Consider the following 26,646-nt stretch of genomic DNA (forward strand, 5'->3'; position numbering starts at 1 on the left):
TTACATGTTCTCACAACAAATTTTAACATCTGGATTGGCCAAATCAAGAAGTAAATGAAGTGCAAGGATTTAAATCATCACAACTTCTTCCAACATTAAAGATCAATACTCTCCACAACTTCCATCCAAAACATAATTACTTATCATTTTAAGAAGAACGATAAAGAAAACTACTCAGAATCCATGAAAAAACAAAACCAGACTTTAGTTTAAAAGAAGAAATCATTGTCAAACCAACAACAAGACTCCATTAAAACCAAAAGTAGTCTAAAACAAAAAGATAAAATTTATCTCAAGTCCTCCACCAAACTCTTGAAGTTCCTTTGAATCTCTCCTCTTTTACAATCACTCAAAATAAAATAACAAAAAGGATAAAGTAAAATAAAAAGTGGTTCCTGAAAATCTCTCCGGACTATCTCCCTAGAAAAGAACTTTCAAAACTTGCCAATATTTTCAGGACTCTTTTCTAAGTCCTCTCTTATTTCTTTTATAGTTTTCCAAGAGGTGCCTGGGATCTCTTCAAATTATGTCTTGATTCGATTTATTTGCCAAAGAGATGCATCCTTTCATGACAACTTTCGTCCATGGTGGTTACAACCACCTATTAAGCCAATGGGTGCCTCAAAGACCTCTTCAAAATTCGTGAAAACTGATTTTACTCGTCTAGTAACTGCCACTGGGGCTTAAGCGCGGGGTCTCTATGCTTAGGCACGACCTTCTCTGTTTAATCGGCGTGTAAGCGTCGGATTTAGTGCTTAGGCGCCAAAACTCTTTTGCACAATTTTTCACCTTTTTGCTCCAAAATTGATCCTTTTTCACTCCTTTAAGCATTTTTTCTATATTTACTTGTATATGCAAGAAAATCATAAAAATACTTTCCATTAAAGCGCAATATCTCAAAAATAAGTATAAAAATATGTCTAAAAATAATATATATTTTAGTTGTATCACCTGTCACTCTAAAATCCTCTAATTCTACACCCTTCAAAGTTTATTTTCTTATTTATTTTCACTCAATCATATGAATTACATTCTCATCCATACAATCTCATGTGATTCTTACAATTTGTTGATTGAGACAATATCATCTTGGATCTTACATATTTTCACAACAGGTATTAACATCTTAATTGACAAAGTTAAGAAGTAAATGAAGTACAGGGTTTAAATCATCACAGCTTCTTCCAACATTAAGGACCAAAATTAAGAAGTAAATGAAGTACAGAGTTTAAATCATCACAGCTTCTTCCAACATTAAGGACTAATACTTCACAAAATTTCCATCCAATACTTAATCACTTATCATTTTAAGGAAAAGATAAAATACTCAAAAATCATGGAGAAAACACAACCACACTTAAATTTGAAAGTATGAATCATACAAACAAACAAGAAGTCTAAATTAAAACCAAAAGTAGTCATAAAGATAAAAACTTATCTCAAATCCTCTCCACGAAAGTCTTGAAGTACCTTTGAATCTCTTCCTTCACTTACAATACAAACTACAACTTAAAATAAAAAGAAAAGTGGCGGCAGCGGTGGCTATGAGCGGCGACAGTGACATATGGTGGCTGAAATGGGGGTTGGCTCAATAGATTCTCTTTTCTCTTCTATCTAAGTCCTCTTTTATAATTTTTCAAAAGATGCATTGATGTCTCTTCAAAATGTGTTCACATTCAATGAATCTTCTAGATGTTGCCTCATTTAAAAGTCAATTGAATGAATTTTCGTGTCCATTAACTATTTCTCATGTTTTCACCAAGTGTTGCTTCAAACACTTCTTCAAAAGTTTGTCCAAATTCATTAAATCATCAAGTAACTACTTCTGGCGCGTAAGCGCAGGTACTGGGAGCTTAGGCGTAGCTCTCTATGTTTCACTAGAGTGCAAGCGCCAGTTCTGGGCACTTAGGCGACTCAGTTCAATTTTATACCTTCTTCATTTTTACTATAAATTTGATACTTTTTCACTTCTTTCACTATTTTCATCCATTTGATTTAAATATGCTAATGTTCGTAGACTCATCAAAAAACACACACAAATATCTTTTATTAAAATATAATATCTCAAAAATAAATATAAAAATGTGTACATAAAGACTATATTTTAGGTGTATCGGTGTCCACACATCTTCCCACCAAATTCTCTTCCTTAAATGAATCTACCATACCCTTTTTCGATCCCAATCTCTATAGAAAAAATATTGGATCACTCCATTATCTCACTATTACAAGGCCTATCATCACATTTATTGTTAATCACCTTAGCCAATACATGCAACAATCATCTACCTACAATTACCAACAAGAGAAACGACTACTTAAATACTTAAAAGGTACTACTAATTACGGCTTACCTATCACACCTGGATCTTTATGTCTAACAACATTTGGATATTCCGAATGGGCGGCAGATTCCAATGACAGAAAATCCATCTTTGAATTCTGCATCCATTTAGGACCAAATTTCATATCATGATCCACAAAGAAACAACCAACTGTTGTTCGATCCTTGGTCAAAGCCATAGCCTCTTCCACTACAGAAATAATTTCTCCAAAGAGGCTTCTACATGAACTCATTTCTCAGAAAACTCCTACCACTTTTCACAGTGATAGTACCTTAGCTATCTCTATAGCACATAACCCTGTCTTTACGTCGCACAAAGCACATTGAAGTGGACTATCACTTTATTTGAGACCATTTTAAACTCAAGGAAATCCAACTACATCACTTAATGACAGAAGATCAGATGGTGAACATATTCAACAAACCTCTCTCGATAGCTCAACACACCAAACACCTCATCAAACTGATGATCTCCTTAGGTTATAATGAAAATGGATCTCTTACCATACCTGATCAAGTCGATTTACCTCTTCCTAGCTCAATCAGAGAGGTTCTTTGTCGGTTTTAGGGATTCTATGGAAAGCATATGTTTATATTATTATTTGTAAAGAAGTATAGTTACCTATTTAGCCCTTGCCTTTTTTTACTTACCCTCATTTATGTTTATATAAGGGGCTGTTCCCTCAATTAATTAATATAGATTGAGAGACGAATAAACATAATTAAGTTAGTGTTACATATACTTCTTGCTTATTCTGAGTTTCTCCTTTCTTCTTCTTCCATTTCTTTTCTTTTTTGTTTTTCTTTCATAAGAATGTTCTAATATTTGTAAATAATAAAATTTGAGGTCTTTCTATGTAACTACCCCTAATTTTTAAAATCATTGTATTATGATTAAAAAATAATTATATACATAACACATTTATATTCATTTTTCTCAATCGATGAAGAAAATCTTATCCTAATCCATCCAAAATTTCTCCCCAAAAATTATTAGTTTTTTCGTATGAGAACATGCCAGCGGTATCCCTCAACTGCGCAGCATCGAATCTCTATATGACGCCGTGATCATCCCGTCCCGCCGCCATAGTTAGGGAGGGACTCACGGGTCGAAGGCTGAAGACCAGAGAGGGGAGGGAAGGCGACGGAAGCATTGCTGCGCTTGCGGCGGAGCACCTCTTTGGATAGCAGTGCGCGATGGGTGAGGGAAGGGAAGGCGACTGGGAGTGTGGGAGTTGCTGTAATCGGAACTACGCGTTCCGATCCTTCTGCAATCGGTGCAAGAAGCCACGTCTCCTGGTTGATACAAAGACACCGTCAGACTCCAAATGGCTTCCTCGCATTGGAGACTGGATCTGCTCTGGTTTGTTTCTTGCTCTATTTCATCTTTATCCTTAGATTCGTTTGCCCTCTTCTTCTTGGCTGTTGAGAAATTTTTAATGAGATGTCGTTACTGGTTTTCTTCGCTTGCAATTTCGGTTGGTTTGAGTTAGTGTAGGGTTTTTGATTTCTAGCTTATTGTATACTTTGTTTCTTTTGTCTTCTGCTTTATTTGTAATATTTTCCGGAGTGTTCTGAGCTATGGAGGCGTGTGAGTAACGTTCTGCTTAACTTTAGCGGTTCTGTTGCACTGGATTCAAGTGAGAAGTCTCTTGTTTTATTGTTTTAGTTGTTAATGGGGTTACTGCTGTTAGTAGTTACCGTGACTGTTTAAATTTAAACTTCTTGTTTCAGAGTTAATATTATTTCAGAAATTATTTATGTTTGTTCTGTGAATTGAACTCGATAAATCAGCGACATATTCTCTTTAGAAATAGAAATTAACTCGTGATGTTGTTGGACATGTTATTAGTTTCTTGTTTATTGTGGTCCAACCTATTGAAAATGTCTTATGAGGGCCTTCATTTATTTTCATTTGCTTGAATCTCATATGGCAATAAGCGAGATGTCCATTTTTTTCCAACTTATTAAAGAAATTTTCTAAGTGATTTTATACTCTATGAAATAGTAACAACTTGTCTTTTTAATGTTCTCAGAATATGATTGTTGCTCTTTGCATCATAAATTGTTTCTTTTTGGAGAAGTTCTGCTGTTGTAGGATAGCTTCGCTTTATTGTGTTTATGGAATGATGCCTCTTACTAACATAATACTTAGCTTTTCTGCCATTGGTTCAAGCAAGCTTACAGGTCTTTTAACTTTTAAAAAGAAGGTTTAGATTTTTATGCAGAAGATTTACATACATACCACTCAATTCCTATATATTTATATATCTTACGCCTAAACTTCAGTTTTTACATAGGTACCACCTTACCCTTGCATGAAAAGGTGTATTTCACTTTTTAAAAGTTAAAGGATGTTTACATATATACCACGTAATTCTTATGTATTTACATATCTAACACATACTTTTCAATTTTTACATACATGCCACCTTACCTATGCATAAAAAGATGCATGTCACTTTTTTAATAGTTAAACTGATGGTCTTTTTGATTTGATATGAAAATTTTGGATGGTTTAAATGTAAAACATAAAGTTTAGGTGTTAGATATATGAATATATAAGAATTGAGTGGTATGTAAAATGTTGGTAATTTTGATGTGATATGAAAGATTTGGGTGGTATGTATGTAAAAGTCCTTTCTTAAATTTTCTGACATGCATTTTTTGTTTAAGTTTTGTGTTCCACTCCGATTATATTTTTCTGTAATTAAGTTCTAACCTGTGGATTCTGTTTTCTATTTCTGTTGGACACATCTCTGTGGATTTGCTACTTGGGCTGCATTCTTCACTGTTGATGCATCATTTTGGATCTTTTGTGGCAATTGGATCAATAGGGTGTAGTAACAACAATTATGCTTCTCGAGAATTGTGCAAAAAATGTGGTCAACCAAAGGAGGAAAGTGCAATTTCAGCAATTACAATGCCCGGAGGACCTTTTCCAGCTTATTCACATTATTTTCCCAGAATGCAGGGTCTTCTTGGATCAAAGATGAACTTCGGTATGGCTGGCAGATCTGCTTTTCAGCAATCCTTTCCGACGGGGTCTGGTTGGGGGTATATGACATTTCCTGGTAACAGCAATGGGGACATTTCATATGGAGATAGCTCAGATCAGTTGCTTGGGATTCCAAAAGGGTGGCGCGATGGTGACTGGTTATGCGATTGTGGATTTCATAACTATTCTTCCCGTACACAGGTTTGAATTTTTAAATCCTATGAGATGCGTTTTGTTCTAGTTTTCTATATATTTACATAACCATGGTCCTCTTTTACGTGGCATTTTCCTTGGTTTTTCCTTTTATTTAGTTTTGATTCCACTGTGGGCATGCACAATTAGTTTTTCATTGTTTGTGGGCAGTAAATTAATTTTTCGTTGTAGAAGGTGTTTGTAGTCCTTAAACCATTTTGCTAGAGATTATTTCTGGAAAAGGGCACTTCTTTGATATTTAAGCTTTAATGTCTGAACACAATGTGGCAAACTTCTGTTGTTGTTTCTGTCTAATGTTTGGTAACTTAGAAAACTCCACTTGTCTATATATGTTGATTAATTGATACAATATTGAAAAAATTATTTGCATGAACTATTTGCCCATGATATAAAAGCTGCTTTACTTCTAATCTTCTTAAAAAAATTATCGATATTTTGAATCGCAACTCAATCACATTGTTATTTCCTTGCTTTCATTTCCACTTACTGAAAATTAGGGAAGGACTTGCTTTAAAATAATTACTCTCCTAAATTATTGTCTAATTTATAAAAAAATATCATGAAAAAAATACTACTTTATCCAATCCAAATATGTAGGCTGGCATCTAATTAAAAAATGATATGGGGGTTGACATATTGCCACTTTGATTATGTTAACATGAAATGGAATCCATTTTATGCCAGCCATACATGCCTAAATGAACTATCTTTATTCATTTATTTTTATCTGATAGGTCTCATTTATCACATCCCAATTCCGAAAGGAAGTATAATGTGGGGCATGATGAATGAATATAAACTTGTTCCGCACTCACAAAAAGGAAAATTGATACATGCCAATATGAATGACAACATAAACAGTAAAAGATAAATTTTATTTCATTAAATTAATAAATATTATAATCCCAGTTCAACTATAGAATAAAACATCTAATGAAATAACATGGAATGAAAATTATTACAAAAACAAAACTATTCAAAATGCAACTAGAAAATAAATAAAATTAGTCCATAAACTTAAGAACACCGCAACCAAAATCTATTGTTGATTAATCTATTTTTGTGGTGATGGTCCATTGAACTTCCTTTTATAACCTGTTATAAGAAAATATCAACAAGTGAGTTTGACGAATTAGACACAATAAATAATTATTAAAATATAAAAAATAAGGTATTAGGGCATAATATATGGACAAAAGAAAAGGATGATTTGCTGCATATATGCCATTAGGATTATTATTGTCATATATTAATCACAATAATAGTGATATTACAACAATAGAAACATTAGATGTCCAAATAGTCTAGGTTTCAATATTTTTATGATCATGAGTATGAATGACTAGAACCCTGCACCACTACTTTAACATCTATATTCCATAATATCATGTATATTTACATATATTTATCTATGACTTATTAAACATTTATCTCTACTTGACAATAATTGAATAAAAAAGTGCATGTATATATTTGTATATATGTATAGAATTAGTTTTTGAGGATGCTTTTAAATGAGAAAATAAAGATACTAATTCTATGAAAATCCAATGATTTCTTTGATGACTTGTCAATTCAGCTAACCATAACAAAGTGCTTAATACTGAGATTTTATGATCATAATGCCGTGCATACACATCATAAACAAGCTGTTTTTAAGAATATTATGAGAAATATAGTAAATTAATAATTGTATACAAATATGAGTTGCATAAATTGGATATAAATAAATAATATGTAGAAATAATAAACTTTGCAAAAAAAAAAAATTTATTGAATAAACCGAAATCTGTTCTTTGTAACAATAAATTAATGCTAAACTATTTATGCAATTTATTGTGAATAATAATTGAAAGTTATTGGCATATATATAAAGAGTAATAGAATTCTAACATTATGATTGAAGAATCTACAAAATAACTAGAAAACTAATGTAATTGACAATGATAACACCTTTAACAATGAGTAACACGTTTATTCTATAATATATAACCATTACTTTGTTTGAGATGGGTAATGTGGAACTCCAAACTAATTGATATTCAATCAATAACGTTAGGCAAAATTTAGCTCGAAGATCCTTTAATAAAAAATTCAAATTATATTAAAGAATAAAACAAGTTCAATTCACAGGCCTATTAATGCCAGCTTGAGTGCATATACAAAGGGTTATTAGTTTGACCTAGGCCACGACACAATTAAGCCGTTATTGCTAAGCCATCAATCCTATAATTTGTGATTAACAGAGCTAACAACGTAAAATGCTAAGATTTGATCATAATTCCAATTAACCTTTTCTACAAACGATAATAAATAATTAACAAATGGCAAGTCTAATTTAAACTTCACCAAAGTACAACCCAAATAAAAAGTTACCAGAATAAGAAGAAGAGAGCTCACTGATTATTTAATTGAGGAATTGGAGAAGGGAGATTGAGGTTCTTTTGTGTCAATTTAATAGGAGGAAGACATGATGAGAGGGCACACCTGCACTAGGTTGTGGGGGGAACGAGGGTCTTTGGTGGTTTTGAGGGAAGGCCCAATAGTTGCCTCAATGATTTTAAGAGGAGGAGAGCAAATGATCAGTGTTTATGATTTTGGAAGAGAGAAGAAGACGACTTGCGAAAGTTCAGTGATTGCAATGGAGATAAAATCGGTGGTTAGAGGGTGTCCTAGCATCGATCCCTATTTATTGTGAGTGAAGGCAATGCAGAAGAGCATGTGTTGGAAAGATATCTTGCTATCCACTCGATTGAGAAGACAACAAAGCTGCATGTGTGTAAAAGGAAATTAGAGTTGCTTGGGGAAGAAAGACGATTTTGAGAAAAAAATTGCGATCAGGTGATGATGGAGACGATTGCAACGGGAGACCCGGACAATTTGTGGGACTGACCAGGATTTGTTTGGTTTGCTACACCCCGCTGGTGTTAGTCATTGTGAAGCTTCTTACAATATGCATTTATTTACAACCTAACAACACAATCATGCCTAATTATAAGGCTCTGTCAAGTTACTATGATCACAAATTTTCTTTAACCCTTAGGTGAGGCTGAAATTAAAAATAAATAAATAAACAAATAAAGGTTGTTCTGATGGGGAATTTTTTTATTACTTCGACAATACAAATCTATATTTGTAATGTATTAAGAGCAAAAGTAAAGATCTTATAAAGCTAGAAAAATGATATTTTGTTTAACGTTTTCCAAAATAACATCCATAAAAGATAATTTACAAAAAATTAAATAATTCACATATTTATAATTGTAAATAAGACAATTATTTACCCACGTCTTATAAATTGTTCTCAAGCTTAATCATCTTCATCATTAGCCTTATCTCAGCTATTTGAAGTTTAATTTGTGATTTCTCATTTTCGTTCTTTCATATTGAGTTTTATATGCGATGGTAAGTCCATTTTTGGCAAAATATTTTGAAGAACTATCCATATAATTTTATGTCTATCTATTTTCCGTTCTATGTCTCTCACACCATTTCTATTAATTCTACTAAAAAATATTAGTTGTTTGATTTGTTAATCTTGATTTACTTAGAAAATACTAACAAATCCATTTTTTCATTGACAATTCTCTACCTAATCCTAGAAAAAACATGAAGAAAATTTATGCGATCATTTTTGTCACTCACATGTCTTCCTAGATATAAAAAAATGTAATTTTTTTATCAACCAAAAAGAAAGGAAAAAAAATTATTTATTTATTTTTTGAAGATCTAGCTAGTTGGTGAATAGTAGTTTCAATTCAATTTATTTACCATTTTCCTTTCCATTTCCTTTTTAGTTGCTCTTTTTATCATAATTTTTTCCATTTTTGATCTTATTCTTTTTTTCCCAAATGATCACAAGAATACTAGGTAGAGGAGGTTTTGATGTGTAATTCAAAATTTTAAATTTCATTAGATCACATGGTGCTAGGTTTTAAGCATTCCCACTAACTAGATTTTTTGTGTAATGACAATAATGTAAAGCAAGGCTCGGTTATATTTGTTTCAATTTTATTTATATAATTATGTTTGAATTCATGTCGGGCAAGTCTACTATGAAAGTTATACATTTATTGAGAAGTTTGATGGAAAAGTAAAAGGAGAGTAAGAAGGATCTATATATGAATTTTGTTTATTTAGAAAAGCTTATGATAAAGTTTCAAGAGAAATACTTTAGAGAGTTATTGAAAAGAAAGGTGTTATATTGCTTATATTCAAGTCATTAAAGATATGTATGTTAGAGCTGTTACTTGTATTTGAGCACAAGGAGGATTGACCAAGTATTTTTCTATTTCAGTTCGATTAAATCAGGGATCAACTTTAAGCTCATAATATTTACAAGAGAATGTTCCTTGGTGTATGTTTTTCCGCTGATGATATCCTTCTTGTGGAGAAGACTAGAGAGGACAAATTTGAATTAGGGAGGTCAAATTTAGAGTAAAGTTTTTTGTTTGAGTAGATCTACATTTGAATACATGTAATGTTATATTAATAGTAGTAGATTTAGTGGCAGGGTTGTAACTACGGGTGATAAAGTTATTAAAAGAAGTGAACGTTAGATATCTTGGGTCTATTGTTCCTAGTGATGGTGATATAAACGAGGATGTTATTAGTAGAATTCAAGTTGGATGGTGGAGGAATGCATTGGGTGATAGAGCAGTACCACTTAGAAAGGAAAATTTTATAAGATGCTAGTGAGACTTGCGATATTTTTTTGTGCAAAATGTTGGCCTGTAAAAGAGGAGAAAATATTACCTCAAGACTCTGCAGGGACAGTTGCCTGCGGAGTCCAATTAATGGAAGCCACGTGAAATCTCGGCCCCACAGATGAAAATAGAGAAAATAAATAAAACTTTGCGTGCGACCCGACCCGACCCAAAACACAACCCGATCAATTTTCACGCCGCTTTCATAAAATTATTTCTCATCCGATGGAGTCACTACTGTTCTATTACCAGCTGAAGAAATATTTCGCAGCTTTGGACGCATGCAACTAGGGTTTTTGGAAGAAATATTTCTTCGGGTTTGTGTTTGGTTTCGATGGACTTCTCCATTTTACATCTGTCCTAAATTTTTTGATTCTTATATAAATTATTAGTAATAATAAGTTATGACATCTAAATAAATTATTTTTGTTCTATAATACACTAATAACAAACTAATAATACATCAATAATACACTAATAACACATAATAACACATATAACACAATTATACACTCCCTAGCTCGCGGTATAACACGTAAGGAATATTCCCTGCGTGTTATACCGCGGGTTATAATGCCGCCCCACGTGTTTTAAAACCCCCTTACCTTATAACACTCCTTTAGCCCGCGGTATAACACGTGGGGAATATTTCTTGCGTGTTATACCACGGGTTATAATGCCTCACCACGTGCTATACAACCGCCCTATAACACTCCCCTAGCCCACGGTATAATACGCAGTGAATATTCCCCACGTGTTATACTGCGGGCTAGGGGAGTGTTATAGGGTAGTTGTATAACACGTGGGGCGGCGTTATAACTCGCGGTATAACACCCAGGGAATATTCCTCAGGTGTTATACCGCGGCCTAGGGAGTGTATAATTCTGTTATTATGTGTTATTAGTGTGTTATTATGTGTTATTAGTGTGTTATTGGTGTATTATTAGTGTGTTATTGGTTTGTTATTAGTGTGTTATATACAAAAATAATTTATTTAGATGTCATAAATTACATGTATTAATAACTTATATAAGAATAATAAGATTTAGGACAGATGTATAATGGAGAAGTCCTTCGAAACCAAACACAAAAATCCTAATAAATATTTTTTCCAAAAACTCTAGCTGCATGCGTCCGGAGCTGCGAAATATTTCTTCAGCTGACAATAAAATAGTAGCGACTCCATCGGTTGCCCATCGGGTGATAAATAATTTTATGAAAGTTGTCGGGAAATTAATCGGGCTGTATTTTAGGCCGGGTCGCGCGCGAAGTTTTATTTATTTTCCCTATTTTCACATGTGAGGTCGGGATTTCACGTGGCTTTCGTTAATTGCACTCCGCAGGCAACTGTCCCTGCGGAGTCCTGAGGTAATATTTTCTCGTAAAAGAGAAGCATAAAATTAAGTGTAGCTGAGATGAGAATGTTCAAGTGGATGAGTTGCTTTATACTTAGAGACAGACAAAACATGAAATAAATATTTTCGTGAACGGGTTGGAATGGCTCCACCGACATACAAGATTAGAGAGAGTTGTCTTAGATGGTTTGGTCACATTAAATTTCGTCCATCTGATGACGCAATTAAAAGAGTAGATGTTTTAGATTTGATTTATGTTTAGAAAGGTCGAGGTAGATCTAAAAAGACTTGGGAATGTTGTATAAAAACAGATATTAATTTATTAGAATTAAATGAAAATGACACTCAATAGGACACAATGGAGAAAAAGGATTATGTAGCCAACCCCACTTAATGGGATAAAAGCTTGTTTTTATTGTTGTAAATTGCAATTATGTTTGTCTGAATAGCATTGCTATTCCGATATCAGCCTTATCCTTCCTTCAATGTAATATATTTGGTGTAATATTATCTTAAAAATTGCAACGCTAGTTTAAAGAATTAATGGTCATTGAGACATTTTTTATTTTCTTATTTCTTAAACCATTAGGATCGAGGTAGTTTAGAACATCTATTTCGATTACATCATTCTTGGCTACTAATGTTGGTTAATTTGCTTTAATTTGAGAGACGGCATTAATCCAGACACCTCTTATCATCGATGACAATAACATCATATTAAAGAAAAATTTGAACGGAACAATCCCTCAATGTTAATTTTAGGATCTCATTCTTTAGTGACACTTAGCTTGCATTCAAGTTGAGGATGCTATAGTTTTTTTTTTCCACCAGTTGAAAGTTGAGATATGTGGTATTTCATTAGATCATCATGCTTCATTTGACTATTGACTATTTGGATGGATTTATTGTGTAAATAATACAAACAATAGTGTGACACCATAGGCTTCAACTTGAGCAGGAATTATTTTTATAATTACATGAATATAGAAATTATGCTATAAAGTAATTGTAATGGTTAAAATCAAAGTTCTCAAACTCAGAAATGTTAAGTCATGATAAGTTTTTTTTTGGTATCTTATTGTGGGTATTAGCTCGAAATAGTAAGCTTTGGCTCAAATATTCTCAAGTTGTCGAATGCTTTCTTCTTTGCTTATTTTATTTTATTTTTTTGATGAAAACTTTTATTGATTCAATTAAAAAATGACCAAATCAATTGAGAATTTTTTTTCATACTTTTACATATGCCTATCTATTTCTTCTGTAATGTGTGTCAGTATAAAGTTCTGTCTCTTTTACAATTTGCTGTTTATCAATCCTTTCACAACTCTGAAGCTGAGTGCTCATTTACTGTGCAGTGCAAAAAGTGTAATGAGCCTATTCCTACAAGTGGCATGAACTCTTCGGCAGCAAACTCATCAAACTTGTTTCGGGGTAATGCAGATTAATTTCTTGCATTAGTTTGAGGTGCAAATAGTAGTTTTGTATTTTGTCATCTCTCTTCAAGTGCAATTTTGGAACTTTTTTCCAATAGATCTTGGTTGTTGGGGAGCTCCAAAATAGATACAGCTGATTCTAAATGATTTGGTTATGACTAATAATGATGAAGAATCATATATTTGGTTTTGGGGATATTGGGTTTAAATTGGTTACATAATATGGCTTGTATCTATGATTAATGATCAAAATTTTCCACATTGCCTTTTGGTTTTCTCAGCCTTAATTCAGTGTAGTAAAAAAAATGCACTTTTTAAAGAATTCATTTTATGATTAGGGGTTATTTCTAGGTTTAAGAGTTTTTTTTTTATGTTCTAAAGTAACAATAATATTGCAGAATATAGTTACTTTAGTTGAAAAGGTGGATTATGATAATATAAACAATTTGTTGCAAAATCATACTCCTTACGTAATTCCTAATTTTTGAGCAGTGAAATTTTGATGGCCAGGGAGAAAATCGAGGAAATGAAAGCAACATTGGATGGTGGTAGGGATATTCATACTTAAGGACCGATCAATTCTTCTAGATTAGTTGTTATAACTTATTTCTATCGACGTGTTATTGTTAAATCATAAAAAGGTGCGAGAATTAAAACTCCCAGAATTTTGTTGAGGATTGTGCTGATTAGGGTTGGTGTATCACTTTGTATGGCCTGCCCCATGAGAAACACTCATATGTTATGGTAAATTTGAACTTTGAAGCCAACCAAAGGTCAATCCAATCAAATCACCTCATACCAACTAGATAACCCCAAAGTCAGTCCAATGAGATCACCTCAGCCTAATAGATTGCCTTACTCTCTACATTCGCTGATTTGATCATCCAAGTTCTTGACATGAACAAAATAGTATATCCGTGAAAATTATTTCCCTATTTGCGCATATTCGTTCCTTGTATTTAGTGGGCATCTCTTTTTTTTGCTTTGACGTGCTTGCAATTTTTGCTGCCTATTGAACTCACTTTTGTGAGCACCTCCTTCCTCTCTATAAAAGCCTGAGATTTAGCCTTAGGGATTCCTAGTGATTTTCTCAGATGCTTAGAAATGGGACCAACATCGATATAGGACCTTGAACCAATTCTATTCACTTAGGGCTTCAAAGGTTATGCCCCAAATACCCACCCTTTCGTTGGGATTATTAGAGTTTTGAACCAATAGGAGCCCAAATTGAATTCCTTGTGATGACCTGTTGACCAACCCTAAACCCTCTTTAATCTAGAACAAGCCCATTGGGTATGAGGCTAGTTTTAAGCCAAGGAAGGGTTCACCTGTTATATCACAACCCTAAACTAAAACCCTAACATCAAAATTTGAACTTAAAAGGGAATTGGGCCACCACAATTGGACCCTGAGTTCACCCAATTCCTCCCCTCAATACTAAGCAGCCCTAAAATTAAAAGAAACACAAACATATTAATTTAACCCTATAATTGAAATTATTGGCATCATTATAATTTAATTGAACTTAAAATAAGACCAAATTGTCTATCAAATAAAAAAAAGTAATTAACGATTTAAATTAAATCAAAATCAATCAAAAATATCAAAATTAAGATTACCCAATTAAGCCGAAAATCAAGCTAAATTAAATAGGTAAGATTTGTAACTGACTTAATTGATTAACTAGGCTAACCATGAAAGCCCAAGAAGCCTAATCTCTTAAGGCCAAGTCTAATGACAACAACCCAAACCTAAACTATTAAGGGGAGCCCATGACCTAAGCCCAAACTTTGAAATCCTAAAAGAAACCCACATGACCCAAATGACCCACCCATGATAGAATAACCTAACCACAAAAAAAAAAAAAAATCAATTTAAATTAAACATAAGACACACTAAAGGAAAAAAGTGCACATTCAACCAAAATGACTAACACTTGGCATCTTGGTCAAACCAACCCAAGTCCCACTCATCCAGTACCAAGACCAGACCAATACTGGTCTTAGCCACCTCACCAAGACTCCTCGCAATCCTCTCAAGCCTTGGCCATGGTTACTTCAGTACCATTGGAGCTCATTATGGTCAAAACATCAAAAATGGAGGAAGCTTCCATCCCTCTGCCCAAGCTCCTGAAATCCATCTGCTCATCCTCGAAGGAGCCACTAGAGATCCCCAAGCACCTCAGAGCTTCCCTCCATGGCCTCCCATGGCTTTTTATAGCCCCAACCCGAGAGCTCTCTATGCAACTTAAGCTCCCCAACCAGCCATCAAAACCTCTCTCAACACAAAAAACCCTCCTACAATCAAGAGTGGTTCATCCCCATCCTTTCCAAGCCTCCACACTGCTCCCATTGCCCTAATTTCATTGCCTGAATCCAGGAATGTTTATGGCCTCGACATCAAAACCTTCCAAACTCCCAATTGAGCCTCTCAAAAGCTTCATAAAGACTCATTATACCTTCCCCAATTAAAATTAAGCCTTCCCGCACCCTCCACCATAACCCAACACCAAACCGTGATCCCCTTTGGTATAGTCTATAGCTAGGACCAATTTGGATTCAAATTGAAGCAAGAGGAAGGTGCATTGTGCTCAGGCGATCGTCTCCATCAACCCCAATCGAGGCTTCACCTCTTGGGAAAAGGTATGGGTTTGAAACTCCTAAATTAGGCCTTAGTTTGGTCTTTTATGAATAAAATATGCAATGTAGCTTCACCTAGCCGTATAGATAGGTTTGTCTCACATAGATGAAGCTTTAAGATTTGGTTGAGTGTGGAGAGAGATCTTAGCATTTGATCACGGACGGCTTTCGGTTCACAAACCTTTTCAGACGTTGAACTGATGCCTTCTGTTTCCGTGTATTTGAAATGGACGACGGAGATCGAGTCGTACGGACTGCGTGGTTCAAATCAACGACACAGATAATGGCCATGTCAGCAGTCTTCGTGGAAAGGCCAGCAAATCTTGGAGCGACGGAGCGTCCGAGGAAAGTGAAGACTGGCGACAGACGTTTGTCGAATAGTTTTAAAAAGAAGTGACATGAAAAATATAATTAGTTATGATGTTTAATACAAAGATGTATCTCAAACAAATAAATAAAAAAAAGAAAAAAAGCCAATAGAAATCTCCGAACTCCATAAAAAGATTCCTCAGAGAATTCACTACACGAGAAATACTTCCATTCCATTAAATTTGCATTGATATTTGTATAAATAAAAATTCTACAAATATAATAAAGATCTCAAGTCAATAAATTAGATAGAATTATTCCTATTGTTAAGAAAAAACTCTCTTCCAGTTGCTTACTGGATACAAGATAGGCTTGCGATGTCGAGAGCACGATCATCGATGGAAGAAATATGTTTTGGCTCCACCAATTGCTCCGAGAATCCATTGGCGCTATGCGTCACGCTCTTCGACGCCAATTTGATATGTAATGTTATATACAACACTTCCTTCTCTTAGTTTTATTTTAAGTTTAGTTTATGGCGTAGTGTTAATGATCTGTCTAGGTGTTTATCATTAATACTTACAACCTAATTAGGATGTAGATTAAACATAAGTGTTTGGTAGCATAAATTACCTTGTATTACTCCTAAGAGAGCATCTTTTCTTGAATGAATAATTCTGTCATTATGGATCCATATTGTAAGAGGACTATCTATTCCTTTTGTAAAATAAGCTTTCATTAATATTTGAATTATATTTTTTCAGGATTTTTTATATTATGTAGATCTTGTTGTTTTATTTGTTGATTATAAAAAGGAATTCGAGTTCTTCCTTCAGTATTAATTATATCTATAGGATGCTCTCCTTGTCTGATAATGTAATGAACACTTTTTTTCCAAATAAATATTGACATTTCAAAGCAATACTTGGTCCCTAAGGATAATTTTCTTTTTGTTATTCTATTATAGGCTTCTTCAGATAATGTAATATATCTTTCGTGTTCGATATTATTATCATTAATTATATCAGATTCATGATTTTCCGACATTAATCAGAATACATGTATTTATCTATTTCATGATCAAAATAAATAGTGTCTATATGATTTTCTTCAGTATCAGATGATAAGTATAATTTTTTTTCGCTTTCTATTTCTGATAAATAAAAAATGGGTTGAAGATTTGCTTCATTTATTATTGAAATAGATTTTACATGACTTAATTTAGTTTTCTGAGGATAATTATTTGCATAAAGACCTTGTTTACATATTCAACATTTATTATTTCTAATTTGTTTATTTTTTGTATTATTTTCTTTTCTTTTAAAGGTTTTTTTATTAGGAATATAATATATTTTATTTTATTTTCTGAAGAATTTTTTCTTTTTATTTTTGCAGAACACTCACAGTTGTTATGTAATGAACATCCTCATTGTTGAGGAATTAAGTCAGATTTTTCACAACACAGAGATTGCTTATATTGTCTATTTTTCTTGTGTAAATCAACTTGCTGGCAGACATCAGCTAATTTTTCTAAGGCAAAGTGTATTCGACTTCCTAAACATGTATCATTAGGATATATTTGTTTGAATTCTTGACTCCAAAAATATTATATGGTTCTGGTAGTTTATAGAAATACATATCTAAATATTTTTGTTTTTCTTCATATAATATATCATAGAAAAAATTTTGAACTATATTTCTTTAAGTAATAAATATTACATATATTTAAAGATGTTATTTTGTGTTTAGCATCTTGAGATGCAATTTTTCGCTTTTGTTCATCTGAGAATGTCAAAACTTTATATCCTAAGAATTCTTCTTTTAAATATTTTGCATATTATTAGGTCAGCTTCCAAGATTATTTGGATTACATGTTTGTCTTATAGTATTTTTTTGTTCAGGTGATAATCCTGAAAATCATTTTTTTGTTATTCCTGTTAATGTATTTTCTATATAATTATATACGTTATCTCCTTTTAAATTATAATTATATATTGTTAAACTATTTTCTATTACCCATTTGTCTATTTTTTCATTTATATTTTTACAACAATCAATATTTAAATAGACTCCGTGACTACTAATAGGTTCTGATGTATTATCAGGTAGTTTTTGTTTTTTATTAATAGATTTATTAGTAGTTCTCGGACTTGGAATTCTCCTAACACTAGGAGGTAATTCGTTAAAATGAGATGTAGCATTTGTGTTAATTGGGTTAGAACTAGTGCTGGCTTCATTTGAGATAGGAATTGGAGTATCTACAAAAAGATAATTTATTAGATTATTCATAAATTGATATTCTGTCAAAGTATTGATTATGTCTTTAATTTCGTTTCCAGAAGAAGGTTCTTCAACATTGATGACTTCATTTAATTGAATAGAACCTTGAATGTTTCTTTGGATATTTGTCCATCCCAAAATTTCATGATTGGAGTAACATGTTTCTAAATTACAACATTCAACTAGGATAGCTGCTGTTGCTATATTATTATTTAAAATTTGTTGATTTTGTATTATTCTTATTCCTAACTCGTGTATATTAGAAGTGCTTTCAATATGAGCTAGTTTTTTATATCTGTTTTGAATTATATTTTTAAATAATTTAATCTTTTCCAATTGATTTTGATTTAGTTCTAAATTAATGAGTTGTTCATTAGTTATGATTTTAGAATATAATCCTAATTCCAATTGATGTTTTAATATCATGTAGTTTATAATTATCTATTCGTTATAATTTTCTAAAGGAGATTTTAAATGAAACATTTGTTCTTTGTTAAAGACTTCTAATTGATTATTTTTAATATTTATCTGTAATAACTCACAGATACGATTAAACTCATTTTTAAGATATGGTTTATTTATCATTATTTAACATCTAGTTTATTTCCTATATCATCTATAAAATCGCCAAATAGTAATTTTTTTAAACTCTTTTTCTTCTTTAATATGAGTTTCGTATGAAGAAAAGTCTGATTTATAAGAATAATTTTCTGTACAAAAACACGTCTTATTTTTTGGGACAATTATATGTAATACCTTGTTCCTTACAAAGTGCTTCATATTTTTTATATTTTTTATTTATTTCTTCAAAAACTTCTCGATAATTTGAAGATGTCCCAGTTAGAGTGACAGGCTTTGATACCATTTTATTTCGAGATTTTTCATCACTCGTTTGACGATTATATTCATTAACATTTGCTTTTATTTTTTCTAAACTTTTCTGTATATTTCTTAATTCTATTTCTATATTCATTAATTATTTCCTTTTAGAATTCATTTTTTTAAAAGATCTTTCTCAATCTGTTTGTAGATTATCATAAGTAAGAGGGTCCATTATGCTTCCTTACTAATTATGATAAAAATATTATATTAAGTTATTTATTCCTATTCTAGTGTTTGATCCATACACCTCCGGTTCATATCATGTTATTCTTCGTTGATTTCTAAAAAAGATAAAAGCTCGACAAGATCATATAGATCCTATTTAGATCACAACTTTACATGATTACTTTAGAGATGCAGAACACAGCTTTAATTTCGTTTCCTACGCTTAGCGTAACCAGAATAGAAATATGCAACAAAACATAATATTATTATCATTCATATAAAAAAAAACGAGAAGATTATACATGCTTAAAATAAAACTTACAGACATCTTGAGGAAGAAGTCCGTAATTTAGCCGCAGTGGCTAGCACACAGTAATTTACACCAGAGAAAGAAAGAAAGGGAAAAGAGTGGTGGAAGGCTCTGCCTCCAAATGGAGAGAAACCTCTATTATATAGAGATTTTAAATGCTCTAAATCGTCATGACTGACGAATATTTCTTTAACAATTGAGCAGTTTAACATTACTGCTTACATCATCTTCAATAATTGAGTAGATTATAGTCACCACCAGATTGTAGTCACTGCTTGTATCATTGTTTCTCTAAAATAGAAATAGAAAAAATTCTTCAGAAAAACAAATAAAAACTATAATTAATGATAATAATATCGAATATGAAAGATATATTACATTATCTGAAGAAGCTTATAATAGAATAACAAAAAGAAAATTATCCTTAGGAGCCAACGATTGCTTTGAAATGTAGTATTCAGTACAATATCAGACAAGGAGTAGATATAATTAATACTGAAGGATGAACTCGAATTCCTTTTTATAATCAACAAATAAAACAACAAGATCTACAAAATATAAAAAATCCTGAAAAATATAAACACATCTTCTTTGGATGAATTCAAATATTAATTAAAGCTTATTTTAGAAAAAGAATACATAGTCCTATTACAATATGAATCTATGATGACAAAATTATTCATTCAAGGAAAGATGCTCTATTAGGAGTAATATAAGGAAATTTATGCTATCAAACACTTATGTTTAATCTACGTCCTAATTATGCTGTAAATATTAATGATAAACATCTAGACAGATCATTAACACTACGCCATACACTTGATAAAATAAAACTAAGAGAAGTGCTGTATATAGCATTACATATCAAATTGCTTGTGCATATAGTAACCAACATAACGCTATAGCATTTAAGCAACATAAAGATCCCATACATTTAGATCCATTTTTCTCTCATATAGGATATACATTCCAACCTGAGGAAATAGATGAGTTAAAAATAACTCCACCTACTTGAAATCTTCTACTTGACTTTGGTGAAAATTCAAGTCTAGGAAGTAGAAGATGTCCATAATTAGATTATATTGATAATTGGAATACATTAAGTATCCAACCAAGAAAGTCTCTTGAAATTACTCACCCTAAAAATCTAATTAGAACAAAATCTACCATTACACACCTAAAAGAATATAATAATGCCTAAAAGAATACAATAATAATTAATTATTATTATTATCTGGATATTATATTACTCCTGATAACAAATGTACAATTTTACCTGACACCGGTGCATATAAATCACACATTAATAAAAATCTAATTCCGTCAAACTTACATATCTTAAAACATAATTCTTATATTTATGAAGGTTATGTTGGACAAGAATACGTTTGTACTCACGAATCTAATATACTTTTTGGATTTTTGGATATTAATAATCAAAGAATAGATTTTCAGCATTTATTCTTACTCGATGATAAAAATTCAACTAAAATACTAATAGAAATAAATTTTTTACAACAACATACTATTACATTCAATCATGAAAAGGTTGAAATAAGCAATAATACTATACAGAAGATTAATAAAATTTCATAGTTATATTAATGTAGATTTATTATCCTTATATATGAACTTATTTCAATACACGCTTTATGTGATACTGGTAGTGATATGATTGTATGCAAAAAATAATGATTCCACCATATATACAAACACAAAGAAAATCTCGTATCAGAAACCTTTAATGGTCTTAAAACCATCAGTGATTTCTGGGAGAATCAATTACTTCTAATAGACTCCGCAATAATAAAAATTACAAAATTATGGTGTCTAACTGACGAAGGACCTGACTTAATTCTAGAGAAAGGATGATGCAAGTGGTGACTATAATCTACTCAATTATTGAAGATGATGTAAGCAGTAATGTTAAACTGCTCAATTGTTAAAGAAATATTCGTCAGTCATGACGATTTAGAGCATTTAAAATCTCTATATAATAGAGGTTTCTCTCCATTTGGAGGCAGAGCCTTCCACCACTCTTTTCCCTTTCTTTCTTTCTCTGGTGTAAATTACTGTGTGCTAGCCACTGCGGCTAAATTACGGACTTCTTCCTCAAGATGTCTGTAAGTTTTATTTTAAGCATGTATACTACTTTTCTTTTCTTATGAATGATAATAGTATTATGTTTTGTTACATATTTCTATTCTGGTTACGCTTAGCGTAGGAAACGAAACTAAAACTATGTTCTGCATCTCTGAAGTAATCATGTAGAGTTGTGGTCTGAATAGGATCTATCGAGCTTTTATCTTCTTTAGAAATCCACGAAGAAGAACATGATATGAACCGGAGGTGTATGAATCAAACACTAGAATAGGAATAAATAACTTAATATAATATTTTTATCATAATTAACAAGGAAGCGTAATGGACTCTCTTGCTTATGATAATCTACGAATAGATTGAGGAAGATCTTTTTAAAAAAATGAATTCTGAAAAGAAGGAATTAATGAATATAGAAATAGAATTAAAAAATATACAGAAAAGTTTAGAAAAAATAGAAGTAAATGTTAATGAATATAATCGTCAAACGAGTGACGAAAAATCTCGAAATAAAATACTATCAGAGCCTGTCTATCAGAGCCTGTCGCTCTAACTGGGACATCTTCAAATTATCGAGAAGTTTTTAAAGAAATAAATCAGAAATATAAAAAATATGAAGCACTTTGTAAGGAACTTTGTCCTAAACATAAAACGTGTTTTTGTACAGAAAATTATTCTTATGAATCAGATTTTTCTTCATACGAAACTCAGATTAAAGAAGAAAAAGAGTTTAAGAAAATTACTATTTGGCGATTTTATAGATGATATAGGAAATAAGCTAGATGTTGAATAATGATAAATAAACCATATCTTGAAAATGAATTTAATCGTATTTGAGTGTTTTTACACACAAATATTAAAAATAATCAATTAGAAGTCTTTAAAAAATAACAAATGTTTTATATAAAATCTTCTTTAGGAAATTGTAACGAATGGATAGTTATAAGTTACATGATATTAAAACAGCAATTGGAATTATGATTATATTTAGAAATCATAATTAATGAACAACTCGTTAATTTATTGAACTAAATCAAAATTAATTGAAAAAGATTAAATTATTTAAAAATATAATTCAAAACAGATATAAAAAACTAGCTCATATTGAAAGCAGTTCTAATATACACAAGTTAGGAATAAGAATAATACAAAATCAACAAATTTTAAATTGCAATATAGCAACAACAACCATCATAGCTGAATGTTGTAATTTAGAAAAATTTTACTCCAATCTTGAAATTCTGGGATGGACAAATATCCAAAGAAACATTCAAGGTTTTATTCGATTAAATGAAGTCATCAATGTTGTAGAATCTTCTTCAAATATATAGCTTCCATAACAGACTTGCTCGACATAAATTCAAACTGATTATGAGAAATTTTTGTATCATGTCTTACCCTATGTTAAATTACACTCCCATAATTGTAAATCCGACTTATTCTCTATCTACTTATACCTAAAAGTCAAAGTTTAAAAACTAATTTATCAATTTCTTTAGCTTTTTTCTCCAACTCATTTAGTTCCTTGAATGCATAAGATGTTTGTCTTCTTATTAACCATATTATCTACTAATTACATTAATTTTCATGTGAGAGTACTTATATTTCAAAATTTTATCATAATATTGGTTTGATAGATAATTTCTTTGCCCACATCCATTTATAACATGAAAACGATTGCTAATTTAACACTGCACTCAGTTGTCGGTGTAATGACCCTCACTTTTTATTGTATTCAAGCTATATAACGTGTCACATTTGGGGGACACCCTGACATTCACACAATAATTTAGAGGATTCATATCATGTTTTTTTGACAAAAAAATTATGCTGGTTGTCAACTACCTAACAGAACTCTCCACTTTTCGCATCTAGGGCTTGCGACCTGACACTCGTAGTATTGATCATTTGTGGAGAGAGGGATGGGCTGGCTACCTCATTATTCATAGCCATTTGACTTTCATATTTGATTGCTTGATTGATTATTTACCTACATAAATTGCTTATAAATAAAGTTTTGTTGGGTCCTGGGCTTTTAATCACTGTTCATGTTTTCTTTCTTACCTTGAAACCTTCATGCAAGGTGGAGAGAAAGAGAACTTCCAATGCATGTGACCATGCTTGCATAAATCGCTTTGAAAGAGTAAAGCCATGTAGTTGATTTCATTGTGCTTAAAAATTGTGCCAATTTCAATTAAAATGAAATTAACTCATTGTCTTCAATTTTGATGATGAATTCCTTAACATAAATGGATGATGAAGAATATGAAAACATTTTTCCATGCCTTCTTCTTGATGATAATCAACTCTTTGCAACATGATGTTGATGGTGACGGCAATATGATGCATTCTACTTTAGGAACTCTCATAAAAGATTATTTTCATTTTTGCTTGAAGTTACCTTATTTATTTTCCATCACTCTCTTCTTAAGTCACTCTATTCTTATATTAAAGGTGAAATAAAAGAACATATAGTTAAGGAATCAAAATTAAGAAACCAACTAAATTGGAAGAAAATTTAGATGACCATGATAACTACCTCTATTTCAACACAAAGAAATCAAGTTTATTCATCCCAAGCAATTATTCAAGAAGGTCTCATATCTCACAAATGATTTAACACTAGCTAGCTATCACGTCTTAAACTCTGTAGGATTGAAGGGAAAAAAAATGAAAAGCACATTACTAGAAAGATAAACTCACATTTTAAGCATTATTTCAAAGTTGGTTGGAAGTTATGAAAGAACCATTTCAAGATAGCCTCCAAACAACTCCTTATAAGATTGATTGCAAACAAAAATTTAAAATTTTATGAGGAAAGTATAACTAATAACATAAAATATATATTGTATTTAGTGAAAGAAGTTGCAATAACTTTTTATAACATATTAACACGTAATAGATGTCTAATCTTTTAACTTTAATACGAAATGATGTAGATGGATGGTGGAATACACATGACAATAGAAAGAAGACGTAGATAGAGAAAAGGATAGATGTTATTCGTAAGGATAATATGAAAGATTATAAAGATTATGTTGATATTAAGACTCACCCAGGCCTACATGAAAGACACAACCATTTAGTTTTATTTTTTGTATTGCATACAAACAATACTCAAGCATAAATTAATAAAGTTTATTTTTTTTTAAAACTCACATGTTTATAACATTTTAAATATAAACTCCATGAAATAAAAATACTACAAAATTTTCTTTTGTTTGGGTAGGGGCTGGCTACATGAATTCATGATCTCATAATTTTCTTTTTGCCTGATTGGTTAATCCTCTCCATAAATTTCTTGAAAAAAAAAATAACTAGATCTTAGAATGCAAATCATTATTTATGTTTTTCATTTTGCACTGAAGCTTTAATGGCAGGTTGAGAGGGGAGGGCGCCTTTTGCCTGTTACAATGATTGCATAAATTGTGCAAGCTTATATAAAAAGAGTTATGTAGTTATTTTACAAGGTTTAATATCATGTCATTTCAATTTTAATAAAAATAATATTTTCTTGTAGGCCTTGGATGATGATGAATGAATTCTCTTGATTTCTTCATTTTGAGATTGATGATCGTTAATGATGATAATCAACTCATTGCATGATGATGATGGGTTGATGACAACATAATGCAGTCTAGCTTAGAGTTTTTTTTCTGAATAAGCAATTATCATTTTTTTTTTTGGTTTGAAATTACCTTGTTCTGCATTACTTGGCTTCTAGGTAGAACATTTTGAAGGCTTGTTGAGATTGAATTCTTTTATCCTTTGTATCTTAGAGATTGAAAACTAAGGCTAGAGAACTTGTACCTCCATGTAGAACATTGTGTTTTGTCTCTTTTTGTTCTTTCCTCTAAACTTCCTACCGTGTGGACTATATCTTCCTTGAAGCAATTTTCCAACTTTGAGGTCCATTGTTTCCCTTCTTTCTCGCCGTGAATCAACAATAACTCTGATTAGTCTCAAGTAATTTCCTCTGAAACAACTTCTCACCATTCACATCTTTGATTTTCTAATTACGATATCTACAAGTTGATTGACAACTCAATGGAGGAAAGTTTGACTCCTAGTGGGTAATTGCCACCTACTTATTTCTCTGCACCTCTTGCTAGAAATAGCAGCATAACTTCTTCCCAACCAGTTGAATTTTTATTACAATGCTGCATTTTTTTTGGAGATTTTAGGAAGAGGATACCTTGCTCTTGTGGGCTCTACTATTCTAGTAGCTTAGCTTTAAAGTGTGCTCTCGACATTTTTGTACCAGCGCCCTTGACAATTTTGACAACGTAGTACCATCTTTCTCATCCCTTCCTCTTTGTTGGTTGACTAGTTAAGCAAACACCCCTTGAAAGAGTTACGAGATCAACTCTTCCCAAATCATGCCAAAGATAATGAACTTTTGTTAGCGAAGTTCAACGTGTCGACACTTGATCACTATAACAACCCAAGGGAACCTATTAACCTTCTAAGTACTTTTGCTGATGTGATATGCTGTAGCCCGGCATGGAGAACTTTCATTATCGGGCTTTACAATCACCTTGACGGATACAATGCAAAGGTTATTTATCCTTCTTCCACGATAATATTTCTTTTTTTGATGAGTTGCATCAACAATTTGTCGTGGGGTTTGTCTCTTGCAACTTTACTCTAAAATTTGCTTAGATACTTCTTAACATCTGGTAGTGAGATTGATCGTTTTTAGTGTTATATTACTTAGTATTGTTTGGCTATCCATGAAGCTACTTTTTATTGTGAATCAACTTCAACCACAATGATCAAAATGCTTGAGAGGCATCTTAGTAAACTGATGTCTATTAGATTTTCTTATACACCTAAGAGCCGACGTCCCTATGGTATTTTAAACTTGAAAGCAACCACACAATTTTCAGGAGAGGACCGGTTCACATATAAT

At 31.8% G+C, this 26,646-nt stretch overlaps 1 protein-coding gene across 1 annotated transcript in view; it reads left to right on the top strand.

Annotated features, from left to right (window-relative positions):
* Window positions 1-3,300: 3,300 nt before the first annotated feature.
* Window positions 3,301-26,646, top strand: part of LOC110036945 (uncharacterized RNA-binding protein C17H9.04c) — a 59,372-nt gene continuing 36,026 nt past the window's right edge. The window contains exons 1-3 of the mRNA XM_020741509.1: window positions 3,301-3,707; window positions 5,182-5,543; window positions 12,972-13,047. Coding sequence (XP_020597168.1) covers window positions 3,542-3,707; window positions 5,182-5,543; window positions 12,972-13,047 — 604 coding nt within the window. The 5' untranslated portion in view covers window positions 3,301-3,541. The remainder of the gene's footprint in view (window positions 3,708-5,181; window positions 5,544-12,971; window positions 13,048-26,646) is intronic.

The sequence above is a fragment of the Phalaenopsis equestris genome, unplaced genomic scaffold (genome assembly GCF_001263595.1).
Source record: "Phalaenopsis equestris unplaced genomic scaffold, ASM126359v1 Scaffold212940, whole genome shotgun sequence".
In the NCBI taxonomy this organism is placed as follows: domain Eukaryota; kingdom Viridiplantae; phylum Streptophyta; class Magnoliopsida; order Asparagales; family Orchidaceae; genus Phalaenopsis; species Phalaenopsis equestris.